At 47.6% G+C, this 23,842-nt stretch overlaps 1 protein-coding gene across 2 annotated transcripts in view; it reads left to right on the forward strand.

The window, feature by feature from the left end:
* The window catches only part of CIB4 (calcium and integrin binding family member 4), a 68,825-nt gene extending 45,172 nt beyond the window's left edge, over positions 1 to 23,653 (forward strand). The window contains exons 4-7 of one of the 2 annotated variants that reach the window (XM_089923381.1): positions 11,305 to 11,446; positions 20,577 to 20,686; positions 21,505 to 21,593; positions 23,024 to 23,653. In XM_089923381.1, the coding sequence (XP_089779507.1) occupies positions 11,305 to 11,446; positions 20,577 to 20,686; positions 21,505 to 21,593; positions 23,024 to 23,054 (372 nt within the window). In that variant the 3' untranslated portion in view covers positions 23,055 to 23,653. Of the gene's footprint in view, positions 1 to 11,304; positions 11,447 to 16,869; positions 20,502 to 20,576; positions 20,687 to 21,504; positions 21,594 to 23,023 lie in introns of those variants that run through there. The other variant, XM_089923380.1, reaches the window with a different exon arrangement.
* Positions 23,654 to 23,842: the final 189 nt, after the last annotated feature.

The following is a 23,842-nucleotide window of genomic DNA, read 5'->3' on the forward strand; positions in this document are numbered from 1 at the left end:
AATGAGGTTATGCCGAGGTCAGCACTCAACACGTTAGCCCCCTTCTTGCCCTTCTTCTCACCAAAGCTGCTCTCCTTTGAGTTCCCTGGAGATTTCACTTGGAGGTGATGCCTCTGGCTGTAGTCAGCAGTTGTCCCTATAGGCACCCATGGGAGCCAAAACTAACATTTCTGTGCCCATCGGCAAGCAGGGTCAGCAACTGGCAACACTTGGGAGCTTTAAATCGATAGCCCTGCCAGTCCCTGGGGGTGCTGGTGATGCAGAGGGGGGGACAGTGAAGTTGGGTGGAGAGAATTACTGATGATAAAGTTTATTGGGGGCCTGCCAGCACAAGGTGTTTGGCAAATATGATTTCATTTGATCCCCATAAAACCCCATGAGCAAAGTTATGATTCTGCCCATTTTACAGATGGGGAAAAGGGGAGGGTCAACGATCTGCCCAAGTTCACACAGCTTGTCTTGTCATTCTTGTTACCCAAGAACTTGAATATTGTTTAATGTGTTGTAAGACACTGTAGAGTTGATCTCAAGCTGTTAAAATGCTAATGTACAGATGTGAATAGACACTTCTCTGTAATGTAAGTTTTGTGTCTCCTGTAATAGGTTTGATAAATAAGTGAGGAGTCAATTGGTCTTTTGCTTCTCTTTTTTTTTTCTTTTCTTCTTTTTCTTTTTTTGCTTGGACAAGTTACACTATTGAAAAATTGAGATCATATTAACCTCTAAATCTGCAAGATACCAGAATCTTGTAGATGTCAAATAAAAAGTTATAACTTTATTTAGAGTCAGTCTGACTCCAGAGCCTCTGCCCCTTCCATTCCCCACCTCAAGCCTCCTACAGCACAATGCCAGGCCCCTGGGCCACCCCCAAAAACTCAGGCCTGCAGTCCCCTGAGCTCCTCCAAGCTAGCAGATGGCTCTTCCGGAAGGATCCTCGGGGCATTGGCAGGTACCTGTGGGCCTAGAATCTGGGGAGAGATAGGTGTGGTGGGTCTGAGTTCAGGCCACGTGGTCCCATGGATGTTTAATAATATTTAACATTTTTACTGCATTTCCCCCTGATTTGTTTCATTAGCGACCCACCTCCATCTGCCAGCAGGACACATCCTCAGTCTGTCCCTGCCAACCCATCTGTCACCGGGAGACAGCTCCCTTACAGGCCTCTCTGTTTTTAGACTTCAGGAAAGTTGAACATCTGAAACATAGAGCCTGTCCCTTTCTTATAAACAACTAGCGGGAAGGATGCCTCCGGGGCTTGGCCAACAGAGAGAGTACATTCACCTAAGTGAATTTCTCATGCCCTGTGCTCCCTACCCCTAGCTTCCCTGAAATGAAAATGCCAGGCTTCTCTCCACCTGGTGAAGATCACACAGGTCAACCTGGGCCTTTGAGGATTCAGGGTCCAGGTTAAGCCCCACTGTTGCCCTCCCCTACTTAACATTTTTATCCAACTAGGTGACCCCAGGGCAGCCTGGAAGAGGAGGAGACAGCTGGGGGGCATGTGGAGAAGGAAGGGGAGGCCCTGCTGCCTTGCCTGGTTCCCTGCCCACCCACCCATCCACCCCCAGCCCACAGCACCTCCCACTGTCGCACCACATCACTCCCTACCTGGTCTGGCCTTGATTCCTGCTCTGTCTCTGTCTCCTGGCTGGTTTCTCCTCCCTGCCCTTTGTTGGTCCTACCGCCCAGCAACGTTAGCTTGTCCTAGTTCTTGTCCTTTCACCCTGCTTGGACTTGATTCAGACCTTCTCCTACCCTGTCTGTGTCTGCAGAGGTTTCTTTAAGTGCCTAGCCTGTGTCCCGTGGAAGACAGAGGTGGCGTCTCCAGCACTTTGGGGGCCCTAGGACCTGGGTCAGTACCTGGCACACAGTAACTCACCTATGCATTTGCTACAATGGCTTAAAATTCAGGCCACGAGCCTGTGTCTCATCCCTAGCTGAGGAAGCCACATCCTTCAGTTCTGCTGGTTTGTCCTCTGAGCAACTGCCAACTGGCATGAGCATGGGACTCAGGGTAATGCCTCAAACCCTGCCTGCTCTGCATGTGCAAGAATGCGATTTTGAGAACTTTTCTTGGAAAAAAAAATGCATACCCAGTGCAGTTAAGAGTAGTACTGTAGACAAAGCACTGACTTAGGAGCTTGAGTCCTCCTTCGCTGGGCTTTAGTGTCCTCTCTTTGTGAAACGTAATGGTAATATCTATCCTGCCACCTGTCTGTGAGACAGTCACAGCCTAACTCAACACCTTGCACACAGTAGGCGCTCACTCACGTTGGGTTTGGGAACTGACTGCATGACTCCAACTCAATACTGCCACCTTCTGGTAGAGTTACTCTAGTGCTGAAGGGTGACTCGGTTCAGACCCAGAACTAGGAATTCCTCCTGGGCAACAGGGTTGAAGGAAGAGAAGCTCTCCAGTTCAGCCCAGAAGCTCCATCCACCTGAGGCTTCCAATGCTCCAGGTGACAAGCTCATCCATTTCCCAAGGGGCAGCCACTTCCCAGGTATCACAGGATTACAACGGGCTCCATCATCCACCAGATGATAGACCTGGAATTCCTGACCCTCTCTCTTGTCCCCCAGTGACCAACTCCCACCATTGGATAAGGGCCTTTTTTTTTTTTTTTAAATAAACATTTAAGTCCTTTCTTTTTTAATAGAAGCACTTAATGCTGTTCATTTTCCTGTACACACTGCTTTCACTGAATACCACAAATTTTGATAGGTTGTGTTTTCATTTTTATTTAGTTCAAATTATTTTCTAATTTCCCTTGTAATCTATTTGACTTTGAGTGTTTCCAAGATATCTTTCTAATTTATTGATTTTGATTTATTGATTTTCTAATTTATTGATATTGATTTCTAATGTAATGCTGTGGTCAGAGCATATTTTGTGTGATTTAAATCCGCTTAACTTTATTGAGACTTGCTGTAAGACCCAGAATATGGTCTATCTTGGTAAATGTTCCAAGTGCATTTGAAAAAAATGTATGTACTGCTGTGCTGGGTGAAGTGTTCTATCACATGTCAAGTAAGTCAAGCTGGTTGATAGTCTTTTCAAGTCTTTTATATTCTTAATGACTTTTTTCTCTATTGTTCTATCAATTACTGACAGAGGAATGTTGAAACTTCCAGCTATGTAATTGGATTTGTCTCTTTGAAAAGAGTTTAAAATGAGAAAAAGAGCTTTTATATTTACTTAGATATTTATCACTTCTGGTGTCCTTCATTCCTTCGTGTAGATCCAAGTTTCTTCTGGTATTTTCTTCTCCCTGAAGGACTTCTTTTAATATTTTTTGTAGGTCTGGTCTTCTGCTGATGAATTCTCTAAGCTTTTGTTTGTCTGGGGGAAGAAGAAAGTCCTTTGCCCTTAGGTTTGAAAGATATTTTTGCTGGGTATAGAATAATTGGATGAGAGCCTTTTTTCTTTCTCTCTGAGAGTATCACTCCATGTCTTTTGGCTTGCTTAGTTTCTGACAACAAATCTAGAGTCTTTTTTTTTTTTTTTTGGCTGCGTTGGCTCTTTGTTGCTGCGCGCGGGCTTTCTCTAGTTGCGGCGAGTGGGGGCTACTCTTTGTTGTGGTGCACGGGCTTCTCATTGTGGTGGCTTCTCTTGTTGCGGAGCACGACTCTAGGCACGTGGGCTCAGGAGTTGTGGCACAACGGGCTTCAGTAGTTGTGGCTCGCGGGCTCTAGAGCACAGGCCAGTAGTTGTGGCACACGGGCTTCGTTGCTCCGCGGCATGTGGGGTCTTCCCGGACCAGAGATCGAACCCGTGTCCCCTGCATTGACAGGCGGATTCTTAACCACTGTGCCACCAGGGAAGCCCGAGTCATTTTTATCTTTGTTCCTCTATATGTATGTGTCCTCCCACACCACCCCCCAATATATTTCTCTTTATTGCCGGTTTTGGGCAATTTGATTACGCTGTGCTGTGGTGTGGTTTTCTTCAAGTTTCTTCTGCTTGGGTTCCGTTGAGCTTCTTGGATCTATGGATTTACCGTTTTTCCTCACCATACTTTCCTCTACCTTCTGGAATATGTGTAGCATATTTATGATTGTTGTTTTAATATTTGCACCTGCCTATTCTGTCATTAGTGTCATTTCTGGATCTGTTTTTATTCATTGATTTTTCTACAGGTTGTGGATCTTATTTTTCTACTTTTTTGCATGACTGGTCATTTTTTATTGGAATCTGAACATTGTAAATTTCATATTGAGGTGTTTAATGTTGTATCCACTTAACTGTTATCCAGTTTTGTTCTTGGATGCAGTCTTGTTACCTGAAATGAGTTTAATCCTTTCAAGGCTTGCTTTCAAGATTTATTAAGGCAAATACTGTATACCTTTCTTATGTAACCATGGGACACTTATCAAAACTAATAACAGGGGCTTCCCTGGTGGCGCAGTGGTTGAGAATCTGCCTGCCAATGCAGGGCACATGGGTTCGAGCCCTGGTCTGGGAAGATCCCACATGCTGCGGAGCAGCTAGGCCCGTGAGCCACAACTACTGAGCCTGTGCGTCTGGAGCCTGTGCTCCTCAACAAGAGAGGCTGCGATAGTGAGAGGCCCGTGCACTGCGATGAAGAGTGGCCCCTGCTTGCCGCAACTAGAGAAAGCCCTCGCACAGAAACGAAGACCCAACACAGCCAAAAAATATATATATATATATAAATTTTTTTAAAAAACTAAAATTAAAATTGGTGGAACACTACTAAGTTACAAACTTTAGTTGGATTTCACCAGTTCTCTTACCTTTATCTTTTATCTGCTCCAGTATCCACTCCAGGATCCTACATTACGTTCAGTCTTCCTGTCTCCTTAGTCTCTTCTGATCTGTGACAGTTCCTCCATCTTGTCTCTCATGATTTTTTGGAGAGTACTGGCCAGGTATTTTTGTAGAACCTCCCTCAATTTGTGTCTTTCAGATGTGTTCTCTTGCTTAGTCTGGGGTTATGGATTTATGCAACCAATACCACAGAAGTGAAGTACCCTTCTCATCACATCGTATCAGGGGACACATAATATCAATACAATCAATTACGAGGGATGTTAACTTTCATCACTTAGTTACGGTGATGTTTCCAGGTTTCACCACTGTAAAGTCCCTTAGTGCACAGAGCTAGAAAATATATGTGTATATAGTAACCCATGTATGCTAAGCACCAATATTTATTTCTATATCTCTCCTTCTATCCATCTATCTAGATACCCATGAGTTCCTACTCATTAGTCTCTGGCTAATCTAGCACTCCCTCTCTTGCTTATTTGTAACTTATTTGCAACTGTAAAGAGCCCTTTTTGACTATGCACTTGCTGGAGAGATGGTGAGGAGATGTTTTTAAGCTAAGTCCAAATGTTTTCCCTCTGACTTTCATCTTCAGATCAAATTTCTTGTTCAATAACTTTGAGAAGACCTTTTTGAAAAAACTTAGTTTTTTTGGCAGGGACTGAAATCTTTTTATTTACAAACTGTAGTTTGTGTTTCCAAAAACATCCCCAGCATTTAGGGTTTATTTTCGCCTTCTTTAGCTTTGTCATGCCTAGATGGGGATTGCACTACCGTTACCTGTATACATTTCTATACTGACATGTTTATATTCCCTTGTTCAGAACACCTTCATGCTAGGGTATATGTTATTCTTGAAACGGGAAGCGTTAGTTTGTCAATTGTCATCTCTTCCTCTGGAGGATTGAAGACTTCTAAATGAGTGTGAAATTTTATGCAGACTATAACTCTCTGGATGGGTCCCAAATTTTATCGGTTCAGATTTCAGATTATTAAAGTAATAGCAACAAAACTCTGGAATACTGTAAACTGGAACTGTGCTCTTTTTTTTTTTTTTTTGCGGTACGCGGGCCTCTCACCGCTGTGGCCTCTCCCATCGCGGAGCGCAGGCTCCGGACGCGCAGGGTCAGCGGCCATGGCTCGCGGGCCCAGCCGCTTCGCGGCACGTGGAATCTTCCCGGACCGGGGCACGAACCCGTGTCCCCTGCATCGGCAGGCGGACTCCCAACCACTGCGCCACCAGGGAAGCCCGGAACTGTGCTCTTTAATGAGCCTTGCTCCCGTTCCTGCCTCTTTCCAGCTGTTCTTCTGTCTGCTGGTGGCTGGGCTGGACCGGAGGATTCTGGCTGAGCTGGCGCTTGGCTCCGGGTGGAGAGATGGGAGAGGCACAGAGGCAGCCTCCCCTGGGCCCTTAGAAACTCTCCCTGCAACACCATCAGCAGCCCTCTGCAGGGAGCTGCATGTGTGCCAGGGACGCCTGGTCACAGGGGCAGTCAGCGCCTTGGGATCTCCCTCTGGGAAGCGAGCCGCCGGAAACCTGGGGGAAGGGAACTTGCCGTTGTTGGACCAGGCTTGGGACACTCTCCTGGCAGGTGCCCGCCGGGCCTCACAGAGAACTCTACCGGTCACCGCAGCCTCCAGGGCCCGGACACAGCTCTGGCCCTCGCGCTGCAGCCAATACCTGCCCTGCTCCTCACTCTGTTCTTCCAGCATTCCCCAGCCTGATGGCCCCATGCTGCCTTCCCCTTCCCCTCTGGGCTTCTCCCTCCTTCAGCATTTGCTCCTGTCACCCTAGAGCTCTCAGAGGCCAGGGGCCACTTCTTTGACTTCAATCTGGGCTCTATTTTTGCACTTCTTGTCAAAAAAGGTTTTTCAGGTCATAACGCTTGGCCTCATCACCACCTTTCTCTTTTGATAGTTATGTGGCGCAAGGCACTGAGGTGGGAACCGTACCAGGCAGGTTCAGAAGACCTGGGTCCTGGGCTCCCACTCGCTTGCTGAATGACCTTGGGCAAGTCAGCCCCCCACCCAGGTCCTCATTTCCACATCTGTGACATGAGGGGGTTAGTCTAGATCAGAAACCTCCAGACATTTCTGATCACGCATTCCCAGCAATAAAAAAATACGGAGCGTGCACCCATAATATGCATATATTCACTTATAAACTCTATACCCTTACTACAATACTAATATGTTATGAAATAAACATGCAAAATAAAACGTTAAAATTAAAGATTACGTAAAATATTTTTTACATAAATTCTCCTTTATTTTATATAACAAAATTTCTTCCTTTCACAATTTTATTGCTTGCTTATAATTAATAACAACAGTGTCAGGGAAAGCAATGTGATTGGATATGCTTCATTTCTCTTTGAAATCTTGCTTTAACCCTTTGAGAGAGAGCCGTTTAGAAATCTGGTCTAGCTGAGTTTGTTTTCAATGGCTGTTGTAGTTGATCCAAAGAGAAGAGATATATCATTTGCTATATTAAATTACGGTACTTATTTTCAATCCCATCCACCAATTAAAGGCTTTTGATTGAAATTAAGCTAGCAGATGTCCATCCTCCATTACATTAGTCAGCGGCTCCTACAAGATAATTGGAAAGCGTTGCGTTTTTATATTTTTAACAAATGGACTCAAACTCCACTCTTCATTTGGATCATTTTCAAACAGATTAGAAAAATCTGTTTCTAATATTTTTCAGGTGTGCAGACAGAAGCATCTTTATAGGTGAGATCACATGTTTTCAGCAACAAAAATCTCATTTTCAAAACATTCTCTCCAAAGCATGAGTCTCTTTGGAAAAGCAAATACTTTCTCACTCACTGTTAAAATAAGTCACCTTTACCTTGAAGAGTCAGAAGAATTTGAATTCATATTTTGGTGGATATCGCTGAAGTAGCAAACTGTCAACAGCCACTTAACATAAAAAGCTCAGCAAATTTAGAACTCTTGTCTTTGTGTACAAGAATAAATCCTCTTCATGTTCGATGGCTATTTTAAGTGCTCTGCCAATAGATAAGCAGCAAACCTCCGTGTGGTTCAAAAGATTTTCATAGTCTCTTTCTGAATACAAATCATTTTATAAGTTTTACTATATTTTAAACTCCTTAAAAAAAAAAACCAATCACATCAATGCATCCTACAGCACTCGTGTACTTCTGGATCTAAGTTCTTCACTACAGTAGCCTGAAGGGAATGCTGCAGGGAGTAGCTACACATGTATCAACATCATTGCACTCTTACCCAGAATCCACTTTCATCAGGAAGCAGCCACTCCATCAGTGATTACACTCAGACAAATCTTCCCATAAATGGTGTCTTTATTAAGGAAGTAATGTACTGTTCAGTCCACATTGCCTCTTTCCTTTAGTGACTCACAGAAATGTGGTTCTTCCTGTGTTTCATTATTGAAACAGAATCTAGGGAAACCATGTTAGAAACAGCTGTACTTTTCTTCAACTATTTAGCAAATTTTCCACAGTGTGAATTTTGCTCTAATGCATATTTCTGTACACCTTCAGCAGGATTTTCTCTGCATCTTCCAACAGAATCTGTGGTCACCGTGTTCTGTTCATGTACTGTTCTTGCTACCAGCAGGTGCCACACCAACAGCTGGCTTCCCAATCTCTGTGAAACAAGGTGTGTGTGTGTGTGTGTGTGTGTGCGCGCAGGTGGATAACAGTTACGTGACATGGGTCTAAGGGGGAGTGAATTGATTTCCTGGTAATTATTCTCCCCTCCCCCATCACTCCCAGCAAAGCCAAGTAGTGGGGCTGCCCCGAGGGAAGGGAAGACTGGTACATCGTTCAGTGGTTGGATAGACGCTTAGGCAGTGAGCTTGTTGACCCATCTTGCACCTGTCTGAGTGCAGGAAAAGAGAACTGGAGCTGGGACTTCTCATTATGTCTGATTGAATTCTCCTTGTTTCTACCTCATAGAGAAGAGCTCACATTTTAAGTAGGAGAGGTATCTGCCCATTTTCTTGTTCACTTGGCGTTTGTATTATGAGCATTATCTTCAACTGTGGTTTCCTTGCAGGAATCTTGTTAAGCCGCCTATCCATTTGTGAGGGTTAATTTAGTTAAAATTTGGCAAAGTTATCTGTAGAGGCACTTAGCTAGGTGGAACACATCACAGAAGACTGCCCTTAGCAGGATTCATCTGAAGCAGGCAGGCCAACTTTTCTAGGGGAGGTGGAGGTTAAAAGATGGAGGAGATAGGAGCTGGTCTGGAAGATCTAACGAGGCAGCCTGGATTCTCCTGGACCCTGGCCACTCCTCCAACATATATGTGTATATATAGATATATATGGGATTAATCCTGTCACCTGAGAATCTTATCTACAGTGAAGATTCCTGGGTGTACTGGTTTACTAACGTTGCCATAACAAACTATCACAACTATGTAGATTGAACAACAGAAATTTACTGTCTCACAGTTCTGGAGGCTGGAAGCCTGAGATCATGGTGTCTGCAGGGTTGGTTCCTTCTGAGGGCTGTGAGGAAGAATCTTTTCCGTGCCTCTCTCCTGGGTTCTGGTAGTTTTCTGGCAATCGTTGGCATTCCTTGGCTTGTACACATGTCACCCCGATCTCTGCCTTCACCTTCACGTGGTGTTCTCCCTGACTGCATGTCTCTGTATCTAAATTTCCCCTTTTATAAGGACACCATTCATATTGGATGCGGGGCCCACCCTACTTCATATACACTCATCTTAACTAATCACGTCTACAACGACCCTATTTCCAAATGAGGTCACATTCTGAGGTACTGGGGATCAGAGCTCCAACATATAAATTTGGGGGGAGCCACAATTCAATCCATAACACTGGGCTACACCCCAGACCTTCTAGATCAGGATCTCTGAGGGTGGGAGATACAATTCATGGTTTTAAGAAGGACCTCAGATAACTTGTATGCTCACTAAGGTTTGAGAACTGCACAGCCACGTGGGGTGATTCAGAATGTCCCCTCTCCCTTCTCAAATATATAGGAATACCAAATAAAATTAAACCATAGATTTTAACATTGTAGCTGAGTTCAGAAGAAATGAAAGAGAAATTCTCATGACCCCAAGATGGAGACATCAAAACCAGAGAACGAAGTGTTGGCTGAAGCTAGGGCAGCCCTAAGGAGTGACAGACAAGGACAGGGGCTCAGAGAGGCTGGGGACGGGGTTTAGTGAGGGAGATGATAGGGCCGTGTGTGCAGTGGAACTAATCCTTTTGCATGAAGCCTGGAGCCTTGAAGAAATACCTTGTCAGTGAAAAGGGACTAGAAAAATCAACTAAAGATTTGTTTCAACTAACTAAAAATTTGGAATACTGAGGGACTGCTGTGTGAATTCGCAGGATCAAATACCTTCCTTAGCTGAGATGCATCCAAGGAAAAGGAATTTTGGTTGGTGAGAAGGGAGGGATCAGAGGTCATTTTGGAACACCAGAACAGAGCTGGGATCTGGTAAGGCCTGCCAGCAGGCAGGGTGAGTTTAGAGCAGGCACGGGCTGGGCCCCTGAGCAATTGCGGGCCAAGGAATCTTAGCAGGTGGGGGTGGATTAGAGACACAGAAAGCAGGAAGACGAGGATGCCAAAGATGGACCTGCTACTTTTAAATATTTCCAAGCTTGTTCTGTGACTTTAACTCTCATTAGATCTGTCCATCCCTTCTAACCCACAGCCCACCCCACCTGCCCATTCCTGGAGCCTGGATGGAGAGTAGCAAGGTGACCTTAGTGAGCTGCCTCTGAACCGGTTGAGAAGTGGCTGGGGTGTTTGCTTAGAACCTTGTAGTACCAGCTCAGAAGGGACCGCTCATGAATGACCCTGGCCAGGCCCAATTTAGGGGAATCAGAATTTCTAAACTCACATGACCCTTACTCATTTGGGACTCGAATTTGACAACGAGCTGGTTTAAAAATGAAAATTGCTGTACAAATTATACTATCTGTAGACGTTATATAACAACTTACAGCTACCATCTGTTGAGTGTTATTTATTAGTCATTGTGCAATTTTAAACCTATCCTATTTAATCCTCACAGCAAACCTGTTAAGTAGGTACAGTATTATCCCACCCTATCTTGTAGATGAGAAATCTTAGGCCCTGGAGATTATGTAAAATAATCACTAGTAAATAGTGAAGCCAGGACTGAAACCTGGGTCTGTCTGACTTCTACATCAATATGTTGATAGTAGGTTACTCTGGAGAGTGAATTATAAACAATTTTTATCCCATTTTTAACAACCAAACAATGAGCCTGTGGAATGTACATGCAGGAGGTGACAGTGGGGAGAGTGATGTTAAGCGTGGTCCTTCAGCCCAGGTACCCTCCGTCGTGTCCGCGGTCCTGGCTTATTGACTCAACATCTACTCCAATATTTAGGTTGCTGTTATTGTTTTCTTCTCAAACCCAGGACACTGCGCTTCTGATAGATTAACAAGACCCAGGGAGGCATGAACCTGACGTGGATAAGCCTCCCTCCTCTTTTTCCTCCTCCCCACCCACAGGTCAACCCTTTCAGAGACCGAATCTGCAGAGTGTTCTCCCACAACGATGCGTTCTCCTTCGAGGATGTGCTGGGCATGGCATCTGTGTTTAGCGAGCAGGCCTGCCCCAGCTTGAAGATCGAGTACGCCTTCCGCATTTACGGTGGGTGCTGTGGGGATTGAGTGGTGGGACAATTGCCATGGAATAAATACCGCAACTGGAACCCATCGACGTCAATGCATTGGTGTGATGACGTTAGTTGGGGTTTACTTGAGTATTCATGGGCACTATGCTTCTCAAGTGCTGTAGACTTTTTTTAACGGTTGAGGAGTACTACTCTCACGGATTGATGACTTTCCCTCCATGCCATCAGAGGCAAATGGAGTCATCGGTGTTGATATTTCATGACCGTAGTGTGGGCAGGCCAGAGAGAGAGAGAGAGAAAGACAGGACTATATAAGGGTATGAAGGAGTTATGTTTATTTTGAAGAAGTTAAGAGATTTAAACACTGAAACTAGTTCAGCCATTAATAGCTAAGAAATCTTGGACACATCATTTTAATTTTTAGGGCCTCAGTTTCCTCATCTTAAAAATGAGGGGGTTGAGATCATCTCTGAGGTCCTATGACATTTTTTGTTTCTGATCTTGTCTGGGAGCCACAAGGCTCCGCTAAAGTTCTGCTCTGCAGCAGTTTCACGAACACTTAGCACATCCAGGATCCCTGAAATTTTCAAAAGGGACCAAAAGGAAAGAAACAAAGCCTTCAAACAGACCACATGCAAGGCTTCAGGCTCATCATGACAAATCCTTGGCCCAAAGTACTTGTACATTTAGGTTTGTATAGTTTGGCATCTCACCTGCCTTCTTTTTCTGTCAGCTCCCCCTCTGTCTCCACAGGGTGGACACCATCTTATTCCTGCCTCACCCAAGTGGAGTTGGATAGAATGGGGTGGAGGACTTTTAAACCAGATGCACCTATGAGAGCTCAGTGTTCCCATCTGTAAAAAGGGCTTAATGATATTTTTGTATCTGATATGTTCTCAAGCTTAGTATTCAGTAAACTCAAATGAAATCACAGGTTCCCCTGCTGAGAATAGCTGAGTAAGCTCCTATCATACTGTTACTTCTGTAGATAGCTACTATAAACTCTAAACAAAATATAAATATCAACTACCTGATGACATTAGAAAGCTACCAGAAGCAGAGTTGATGCTTGAAAAAAGGAAATGGTACTGAATGGTTCTCCCCCTTTTAGTTTTTTACTTTTTTAGCCTGAAGGTGAGCTTCAGTAAGTGGCATCATGGACTGATAGAAACCGTGATCTCTTTCTGACTTGAAGAATCAGAGAGTTTGGGGCACTTTTCCCCTCAAAAGTGAAAAGAGGGGAGAGTCCATGAAAGAAATCCAGAAGAAGGGAGGCAAATTTTGTGTAAAAACTATGAACAAATCTCATTCTGACCTCTAAACCATATATACCAGGGCAGACCCAAAGCAACTCAGGTAAGGATAAAAGAACTGAATGGAGATTTGAGCTGCCACTGCATTTTAACAAGGTCCCTGTGTGACAGGGTTTGCAGTTTAAGTCCAATCAGTTGCCCAGTAGAATCAAAAATTCAGCACTCTTTGGAAGAATATAACAGAATCCAGAGTTTCCACATAAAGCATTTATAATGACTAAGATACAATCCAAAATTATTCAATATATTAAATTTTTTTAAATGATTCATTCTCAAGAATGGGGACTGATTCCAACATCCCAGATGTTGGAATTAGCTGATACGTATCTTTGAACAGCTATTATAATCATGCCCAATGATGTAAGAGAAAATATGCTCCTGATGAATGGAAAGATAGGAATTCTCAGCAGAAAAAGAGAAACTATAAGAAAGAATCAAATGGAAAATACAGAACTCAAAAATAAAATATCTGAACTAAAAATCTGCTGGATGGGCTTAGCAGGAGAATCAAGATGACAGAGGAAAGAGTCAGTAAACCTGAAGATAGAGATCAACAGAAATATAATCCAATCTGAAGAACACAGAGAAAAAAATATGAAGAGAAAAAAGGAACAGAGCCTGAGGGACATGTGTGACAACAGGAAGTTCAAACATATATTTAACTGGAGTCTCAGAAGGAGAGGAGAGAATGAACAGGGCAGAAAAGATATTTGAAGAAATAATGGCCCCAAGTATCCCAAATCTGATGACACACATTTACAATGAACATCAGGCAGGGTAAGTACAAGTGAAATCACATACCCCAATTCAGTTGGCTTAGTAGTCCCCACCCCCATCCACTAGTCTTCCTCCTTGTTTACCCCACGTATTTCTGGGAGTCCCCAGGGAGTTTCCAAGGTATTCAAGGAGTTCTGGTTCACGAGCTGTGCTACCCTCTGTCAGGCCTTCCACCACAGAGCACATGCTGTGCTATCTCCAGCCTCTTCTGTCTTCTGTCAGTACTATCCTGGATGGAGCAGCTCTTCTGGGTGGAAAATGCTGGCCCAGGCTACGTGCTCTCTTCAGGTTGTAAGTAACAGGAATTTACCTGTGTAAAAGGCATCGGATGGGGGCTTCCTTGGTGATGCCTGGATAAGACGCTTGGATAAGAATCTGCCTGCCAATGCAGGGGACACGGGTTCAAGCCATGGTCCGGGAAGATCCCACATGCTGTGGAGCAACTAAGCCCGTGCGCCACAACTACTGAGCCTGCGTTCTAGAGCCTGCGAGCCACAACTACTGAAGCCCGTGTGCCTAGAGCCCATGCTCTGCAACAAGAGAAGCCACCGCAGTGCGAAGCCTGTGCACTGCAATGAAGAGTAGCCCCTGCTCGCCGCAACTAGAGAAAGCCTGCGTGCAGCAACGAAGACCCAACACAGCCAAAAATTAATTAATTAATTAATTAATTAATTATTTTTAAAGACAAAAGATGAAGAGCAGCAGTACATTAGTTTTCCATCGCTGTGTAATAAGTCACCACAAACTTAGTGGCTTTAGATAACACATGTTTATAATCTCACAGTTTCTGTGGGTTAAGAGTCTGGACACAACTTAGTCGGTTCCTCGCCTTAGTGTTTCACAAGGCTGCAGTGAAGGCTTTGGCTGGCCTGCATGCTCACCTAGAGAATGCTTGACGGGGGATGAATCTACTTACAAGCTCACTCCAGTTGTTGGCAGAATTCATCTCCTTGTGTCTACAGAGCTTAGAGCCCGGGCTTCTCTCTCGCTATTGACTGGAGGCTGCCCTCAGTTTCCAGAGGCTGACCTGTGCTTCTCGTCACATGGGCCTTCCAACATGGCCACTTGCTTCTTGAAAGACAGCTAGGGAGTCTCTGGAGCCAGTCTGCTGGCAATATAACATATTGTAATCAGGAAATGACATCTCTGTTGCCAAATTCCACTGCTTAGAAGTAAGTGCCCACCCACACAAGAGGGGTATGTGGATTATACAAAAGCGTGAACGCCAAGAGGTGCAGATCATGGGGGGAGGAGGGCACTGGAGCTTGTTCACTATAAGCAGTGTGGAACCCATGGTAGAAGTGAAGCAGGCCTCCCGAGAGCCTAGGCTGCAGCTGGAAAGTGGCCAGGAAACGAGGTCGCTACTTTCTCCTTTTCTCTCTATTGCTGCCTGGTCTCTCATCTCTGCTTCTCTCCGTGTGCCTCCTCTTTCTGCTGATCTGATTTTTAAGCCTCTGTGCCTATGGGCCAAAGATGACCACCCTGGCCTCCACATGGCCTTCGGGCTTCACTATGACTGACCAGCCACAAGCATCTCTGTTTCTCACTTCTGTTTTCTCAAGAGATGCTGATTGGCTCAGCCAAACCAGGGATCCAGCTGCCCCTAGGTTAGGGGACCAACCTTGTCCAATAAACCACAACCAAGAAGAAGCAGAGTCACATAAATAAACATGGCTCCAGAGGCCAACCACTGGGGGTGGAGATGCTGCTCAGGAACGGCAAAGAGTAGGCTGGGCAGATGTTCCAAAAGATGTCTGCCTCAGCTGTCTTTCCGTGGTTTCTAGAGCTAAACAAACAAAAACACCCAAACCTTCAGGGAACTTAGAAGAGTAGCAGGTTCTCTTGCTGTTCAAGCCTCAGGAGCTCAATTGTGTTCAACTCAGGAATGGGGAGAATGCCCTTCCTCCTGAGAAGTCAGACAGGGTCCTCAGGTCACATCGAGCAGCAGACACTCCCTGTCCCCCACACTGTCCCTGTATCTTCCCCCCCCGGCCCTCTCTCCAGGGCCCCCTCGGGCAGTTTCCTTCCTCCTTGAGCTCAAATACAGAAACAAAAAGCACAGAGCCTTCATGCAAATCAGCAGTGCAAATAGATGCCTAGGGACTCATAAACTCCAAGGCTTCATCAGCTAGACTCAGGCAAATCTGAATTCTCTTCGGGCTCAGAAGATCTGTTACCTCACAGAGCTGTCAGCAAGATTAAAGACGGGATGTGTGAATCTCTGAGCCTGGTGCCTGGCCTGTGATGGCTGCTCTATAAATTGAGGTGGTAGTGGTAGCAGTGAAGGAAGAAGAGGAGGAATAAAAAGAAGGGTCAGGAGAAGGAGGAAGAAAGGAGAGGATGGTGTTGGTGGTGGTCTTGATGATCATTCTTAGCCAAAGTCTGAAGACCTAACTCAGTGTTCTAACCCCTCAATACACCAAGTGTGGCCTATGTACCAGCAGCATCAACATTGCCAGAGAGCTTGCTAGAAATGCAGAATTTCAGGTCTCACCTTCCACTTACTGAATCAGAATCTGCCTTTTAACAAGACCCCCAGGTGGTTCCTCTGCACCTTAAAGTTTCAGAAGCATGGCTCTAACCCACTGGTTCTCCCACATGGCTGTTCACTGGGATTAGCCCTGGAGTTTTTAAGGCCTATGGTTGCTTGGGTCCCAGCTACAGAGATTTGATGTAATGGTGTTGGGTATGCCCTGGTTGGTGGGCTTTTCTAAAACTCTCTGGGTGATTCTTTTTTATATATATATAAATTTATTTATTTTATTTATTTACTTCTGGCTGTGTTGGGTCTCCATTGCTGCACGCGGGCTTTCTCTAGTTGTGGGGAGCGGGGGCTACTCTTCGTTGCGGTGCGCGGGCTTCTCATCGCGGTGGCTTCTCTTGTTGCAGAGCACGGGCTCTAGGCACACAGGCTTCAGTAGTTGTGGCACATGGGCTCAGTAATTGTGGCTTGCGGGCTCTAGAGCACAGGCTCAGTAGTTGTGGCACACAGGCTTCGTTGCTCCACGGCATGTGGGATCTTCCCGGACAAGGGCTTGAACCCGTATCCCCTGCATTGGCAGGAGGATTCTTAACCACTGCACCACCAGGGAAGTCCTCCCTGGGTGGTTGTAAGGTGCAGCAGAGTTTGGGAACTACTGCTCTGACCTACTGTCTCAGTTAGGATTGCACTTAGTTATGTGTAAAAACATCCCTGTTTAAAAAAAAAAAAATCCTGGATTCAGGCAGTCCAGAGCTGAGGTAATGGCTCCAGGAAGCAACCAAGGGCCTGGCTCCTTCAAGCCTCCTAATCTCCCATCTTTAATGGGACTGTTGTCCTCAGAGTCACAAGATATTTTCTGTGCCTACAGGCATCTCGTCATTCCAGGCAGGAAGAAAAAGGGACGTGAGAAGGGATAAGGACAAAATGGGTGTTCAAAGGCACAGACGAAGTCTACTCTTCTTTTGCAAACTTTCTTGGAAGCTCCACCCAGCAACTTTGGCTATAACTTCATTGGCTGGAACTGTGTTACATGGTCACGCATAGCCACAAAGCATACTGGAAGGTTGAGTGTTTTAAGCTGGACATGGTGTCATCGTGAACAAGAATTGCAATTCTGTTAGGAAGAAGGAAGGGGTGAATGGCTCTCGGTCAAGTCCAGCAGGCCAGCCACACCTACCAGGACACACCCACTGGGCTCCAGTTTCTGCTTTGAGGGACCCTCCTGGCCTCCAACTGATCGATCCCCCTCTCTCAGCACCTCTGGGGAGACTTTCTACCTGTCAGAGACCAGCATCCCAGCACTGCTTTCCTGCTCCAGTCAGCACGGCTTCCACCAGTTGTGAATTACCCTCAGCCAGAGCACCTGCAGCGGATCCTCCCAAACCCTCCCAGGATCTGACACAGGGATGCTAGTGGCTGGGAGAGGCGAAGAGGCAACCTCAGTTCCGTGGGAATAGTGGTGAAAGCCTGCCTTGCCTCACTCAATCAAATGAGCTAATTTTTGTGAAAGTACTTTGTAAATTGCAAGGAATAACATGACAGAGAGATTGGAATGATGATGGTCAGAGGCTTTTGGGGGGACATGAAGGCTGAGCCCACCAGCTCTCTAATCTCCCTCGTTGCTGGGAAACAGCAAGAAGAAGACACTCCTCTCCCCAGAGTGGCCGGACGCAGGTCATGAGGCTGCTGAGGCCATATGGGCTGGCCAGTAGCCTAGAGCTCCCTGCCCCCAGCCCTTTCCCAGGCTGTTCCGCCCTTGCACCACCAAAGAAGGGGAACTGTCCAGGACTACATTTTACTCCAGCAAATTATTCTGTTTTCAGGTGGCTTGGGACCAAAGCCATGTCGCTTTGCTGCAGTCTCTGCATATGGGAGCTGGGCCAGCAGGACTCCTGGAGACAATGCGGGGCCTCAGGGAGAGGCTGCAGAGCTTCTCATCAACAGTGCAATGTCACTGCGGGGACCCACTCCCTCCAGTCCAGTGCTGGCCCCTCTGCACCTCCCCCCACCATTACCCGTGGCAGAGTTGTGCAGGGAGAGCTCAGATGAACATCTTGGGCCTTAGCCTCCGGCCCCTGTGGCTGATCAACATTCAGCCAGGGGAGAGCCCCCTGCTTAACGGGTTAGGTGCTTAGTTGTACCTTCCACATCCATACCCTTCCTTGGGAAACAGAGACAAAAGTCTAGGCTCTACCACAGAAGGATCCTATGACATCAGCAAATGCACTCCTCCACTCTGGGCCCAGCTAAAAATTGGACATTTTAGAGTTATGAGTGATTGAGAGCATAGACTGACCATAGAGTCAGACTTCCTGGGTTTCCTCTTGTTTCCATCGCTTACCAATGTGTGACCTTGGGTGGTTCATTCATTCACTCACTCAACAAATATTCATTGAGCACCTGCTCTGTTCCAGGCACTATTCTAGGAGTCAGGAATACAGTAGTGACCAAAAGATAAAACTTTCTGCCCTCGTGGAATTTATGTTCTGGTGGAGGGAAATAAACAAGCTGACAAGTGAAACGTATAGTGTGTTAGGTAGTCTTCGGTGTTGGGAGAAAATGAAGCAGAGAAAGGGACAGGAAGTGTAATTTTAGACAGGTTCTGAGCAGTGCCCTGGGGGAAGCTGGCATTTGAATAAAGACCCAAAGGAACTCTGGGGTGAGTGTGTTCCAGGAAGGGGGAACCACAGTGCAAAGGTCCTGAGGCAGGAGCATGCCTGGCCCGATGGAGGAATGGCAAAGAGGCAGAGTGAGGGCAGGGTGGACCTCGGGGATCACTGTTGGGACCGGGCTGTCCTCTGGCTGAGATGGGAGGCTGTGAAGGATGAACAGGACCACTCTGGATGCTGAGTGGAGAAGAGACTGAAGGGGGCAGACTGAGAACAGGGGAACTGGTCAGGAGGCTGCTGCGGGGTCTTAGAGAGCTGGGATGGTGGCTGGACCAGGGTGGAGGCAGTGCAGTGAGGAGGAGACCTCAGGCTGGGTTTACTGCCTCTGGGGCTAGAGCTGGGAGGGGAGAAGACAGTCAAGGATGACTCCAACCTGACTGGCCAAGAGACTGGAAGGGTAGAGTTACCCATTCGCCAAGGGGCAGCTCTGAGTGCTGCAGGTTAGGGGCCAGGGCGGACGGGGGCGTATCAGGAGTTGGGTTTGGACAGGTTGAGTTTAAGAGAACCGTTAGTCCTCCAGGTAGAGAGGGCAGGAACGCAGGTGGATATATGAGCCTGGAGTTCAGGGAGAAGCCCAGGCTGGAGACACAAATTTGGGATTCATCAGCGTATGGATGAGGTAACAGGCTGAAATGAGATTAAGGAAGTAAACATGGTTATTTAATCTCTGTGTGTCTCAGTTTCTGCATCTGTGTTATGAGAATTAAATGCAGTGAAATACAAAGCACTTAGACCATAGCCTGGCACCTCTGTTTGTGATGGTGGTAATTATTGTACCTGCCTAAGTTGACTGCATTTACTACATGGCTGGTGAGCGGTTCAGGGACTGTGTTGGGTGTCCCAGGGGAGGGCTGTCAAGAATGTCAGTACAATTGTCTCATCCTGGCATTCAAGGCCCTTTGCAGTTTGGCTCACCTTCCAGACAACCCCTGACCTTCTCCCAAGCCTCCACTCCCCTCAAAACTAACTGATCACCTGGCGTTGTTCCTTCTCTGCCACTGTCCCCAGCGACCCTGACCCTGACACCTCCTCCAATTGCCATCTTTACAGTCCCAAGCCATTTAGTGCTTCTCTGATGCCTCTTCTTCCAAGAAGTCTTCCTCATTCACACCCCCAACCCCAACCAGACAAGAACACGCCCATCTGGAAACGCTTGGGGTCCTTGGGACGCCTGTTCCTCTCTTCCTGGAGCCAAGCCACTCGGGCACCTGACAGTCTCCCCTGCACCCCAACCCAGCCTGGGAGCTCCTTGTCGGCAGGACCAAGCCTGGTGCATCTCTGTGCCTGATGCAGGGTGACAGGAGCAGGGACTTGTGCCCAGGTCCTCTGGCTCCAAAGCCAGGCTGCTTCCTACTCCTCCTTGCTGCCCAACTCCTAGCCACCAAAAGATATACTGACCTGTAAGTTCCAGGGTTGGACTTTCCACAGCATGATGGTAGATGTGGGACCCGGGGACCAGCCTAGCCAGGTCTGAATGCCAGCCCTTTCACTTCCTGGCTGTGTGGACAAACCAGAAAACCCTCTGTGCCTCAGTTTCCCTTTGGTAAAGTGAGACTCATAAAAAGTTAATTGTGAAGATTCAGTGAGTTAAAACAGGTAAAGATCTCAGGAAAAGTCTGAGCAGGTAGTACAGACCCAACCAATGCCTATTATTATTAATTATTATTAAGCACCACCTTTGCCTGCAGCCTGCCCTGCCGTTGCTGAGCCCCACCCCTTAGGCCAGCCCAGGTCTCCCTGAGTCCCAGGTTCTAGGTCCACCTGGTATAGTTGGGCTCTGCGGGGCCTCCCAGGGGCTGGTGGGAGTCTGTAGGTCCTGGCTGGTGCCGTAGCCCCAGGACTCTTGGAGGCCGAGGAAGCCCCTTTCCTCTCACCCTTCCTCTCAGGCCCCGCCTCCTCCTTGCAGATTTTAATGAGAATGGCTTCATCGACGAGGAGGACCTGCGGAGGATCATCCTTCAACTGCTCAACAGAGACGACGTGTCAGAGGACCTGCTGACCGACCTCACCAGCCACGCGTGTGCCCTGGGCTGCGGGACGGTGGCTGGCGTGGGCCCCGCTATCACCTGAAGCCTCTTGATGGCAGGCAGGGTGAGGGGCACTGAGGGATGGGTGCTCACTGGAAGCAACTACTCCCAATTTTCTGTCCTTCCTCCAGGATCATGACTCCCTTCCTGGGTCTCCAGATCAGTAGCCCACCCCAAGGGGCCCTCCCAGCAACACTGCAGCCACTGCAGGCAGGTGGGCCAACAGCAGGTCAGCCTCAGGTGCACACTTCACAACATCCCCTCTCCTACATTATTCCAGCACAATGCCCAGGTGTCCTAGAGTGACAGTCCAAAGTACGGCAGGACATGAAGACAACCATGGACCCATTTGTCCTAAGACCATGAGAACATTTTGGTCTGGATGGGAAGTAGGAGCAGATAAAACCATGAGGGCTCATCGCTGCCTCCCCACCCTGACTGAGCCCCTTGCAGTGCAGAGCCCCTGCCTGTGACTGGGTGACAACAGTGGGTGGGGGATGTCACCCTGTCCATCACCCCACACCCATTCTCACTGCCAAGTTTGTCCTAGAGGCACCAAGAGGACTCTTCCCGTGATGAGACAGCCCACATGGTCCCAGACACCACGCACATGACCTCATCTCTCTGCACCTCCGTGTCCTTGTCTGGGGCAGGGATAGAGCACCTGCCTCCCAGGGGACTCCAGGGACTCTAAGCACCCAGCAAGAGCTTGGCTTATGGTAGCACTCAGCATGTGGTGCTCGCCCCCCACGCCTGCGCCCCCATCTCCCTTTCTGATTCTCTGGCTGCTTCTGCACCCCTGTCCAGGCCCTGAATGAGTCAGATCTGGACAATGACAACATGCTGTCTTTCTCAGAGTTTGAACACGCGATGGCCAAATCTCCGGACTTCATGAAGTAAGGTGTTCTGGAGTGAGGGGGGGATGCCCAGCATAGTGGGGGACAAGAAGCCCCCCCCACCAGTCTTCCTCGGCCAATGGGACACCTTGGTCTTCCCAGTGAGGTCATGAGTTTCCAGGGCAATTCGCAGATTCTTTCAGCATCAGCAAAACTGGAGCTTCTGAGAAATGAGGTAACCTGGAAAGAGACAGGGAGTGGGGTTTCAAAAGGCAAAGGCGGGATTGCATTCCAGGCTTTGCAAACGACGTGGGTGGTCCAGACTTCAGGCGCGGTCCCTCTACAGCCAACACAAAGCCCGCTAGGCTCCAGGACTGACCTGGGGAGTTGCCCTTGCCGCTGTTGGTCCTGCTGCCGTGCCGCCACAACCTCCCGTGGTCACTGGGAGCTGGGGATTGGCATGGAAATGTCGGGGGGAGCGGCAGGGATGAAGATGCTGGTGATGGAGCTCAGAGAAGAGCTCAAGCATTTCCATCAGGCAGAAGGGGGCCTTAATGGTCGTTAGCTGTCCAAACGCCTTTGAGACAATTGGCCATCTCCATACTGGCTGTATTTAACAGTCTTATTTGGGTCCTTCCAGTTGTGGGAAACATACCACCGCTGAAGGCAGCCCGTTTCATGAGGAACAGCCCTTTTAGGGCAATCTTCTCACACTGAGCTGCATCTGTTTGCCTGTGTCTGCCACTCCTGGGCCCTATTCTGCCCTTGGTCTTCAGTCTAGGTGATTTTGGTAGCAAGGAAGGATGCCCACTCAAAATGGTTTAACAAACCACTCAAAAAAGAATGAAAACAGATAGACCCCAGAGAGCAGCTGGTCGGGGGCAGAGCCTCTGCCTCAGTCCTCAGCAGCTCTGCGCTTTGCTTTATGTGCAGCCAGCAATCTCTGCTTTGTCAGACGTGAGGCCAAACGTGGCCTCCACAGCGGTCAAGTTTATATCTATTTGGCTCAGTGAATGTCCCTCAGCTCTGGCTCCAAATTCTCAGAGAACCTGATTGGCCAGCTCCAGGCAGGTGTCCAGCCCTCTTCCAACTGCCTGGCCGGAGCAGAGGGCCCTCCATTTCAACATGGTTGCCAGAGGGCTTAGCCTGGGCAGACTCTCTAAAAGAGGATCCACACTTGGACCACCACCCCCCCCAACCGAGGTAATTCCTCTTCCTCCATAACAGCCCAGCACATGACTGGAGCTGGAATCCTGTCTGCCTTGAGTTTTTTCTTTGAATCTCTCCCGTTTCTTTCCACTGGTTCCAGCACCACAAGGTTCGGACAGCCTTTGCATTCTAGAGCTGCTCAAAGGAGGCTTTGAGTTGGCTTGGGAGAGCTGCGAACTGGCCGTCACTCAGAGAAAGGGACACAAGAGGTGTGAACCCAGAAATCAGAGGGGGCTTTACAACTGCAGGCTCGAGGTGGCTAATGGAATTCTTTCTTTCAGCTCCTTTCGGATTCACTTCTGGGGGTGCTGATGTGGCCCCAAATACCTGCTCTGGCGGCCTTGAGGGGGACCCCTGGAACTAGGAATTCAACCCCCTGCGGGCGGGGTGCTGGGGGAAATCTGATTAGAAGAATGACTTTGTCCCCATCCCTCCCTCACTTCTAGAATATTGTTTATTCAATAAAGCAGAAGAAAAGCCTTTCCCTTTTTCCATCAGTTCATCATTTTTTGAGTGCAGGGTCATATAGAAGTACTTTTTATTAAGAACTGTTCATTCTAGGGCTTAAGTTCGCCAGTGATGCCAAGACTGGGATGGCCAGTCCTTTTGAGGTCAATACATGTCACAGCAGGGACCAGGCCAAATGGGATGAAATTCACCAGGAAAATACACGTCCTGCCCTCCCTTCCCTGGAGCCTCCCTCGGCACCCCTGCACCCTCGGGACGCGACAGTGTGTGACCAGCGATCAGGGTTTATTTGCTTTGCCATTCAGCCAAGCCCTGGAATGAATTCGGCCACCACAGGGGCTCTTTGGGGCCCAGCTGGTCTGGCACTCAGGAGAGGCCCCTTAGGGGGTCTCTGAAAGCTGTCAGATGCCTACCTGATGGGCACATGTTTTTTCTTGTTTACACTGTCCTCAGAGGAGGAGGTGTCTAAATGCTGGCTCACAGGGGAAGGTCTATTTCACCCTCCGTGTACTTGAACCTCCTGTGGTTGCCTGGCCTTTAGGGGAAATAAGAGCCCTTTCTTGATGGAGTCCCTTGATCAAATCCAGGAGGTGCTGGAATGTTGGAGAATTCCTATGGTGTGGGTACACACC

Source organism: Delphinapterus leucas, chromosome 13, assembly GCF_059928025.1.
Source record: "Delphinapterus leucas isolate spDelLeu-1000000601 "Yukka" chromosome 13, BTC_Dleu_Yukka2, whole genome shotgun sequence".
NCBI classification, from domain to species: Eukaryota; Metazoa; Chordata; class Mammalia; order Artiodactyla; family Monodontidae; genus Delphinapterus; species Delphinapterus leucas.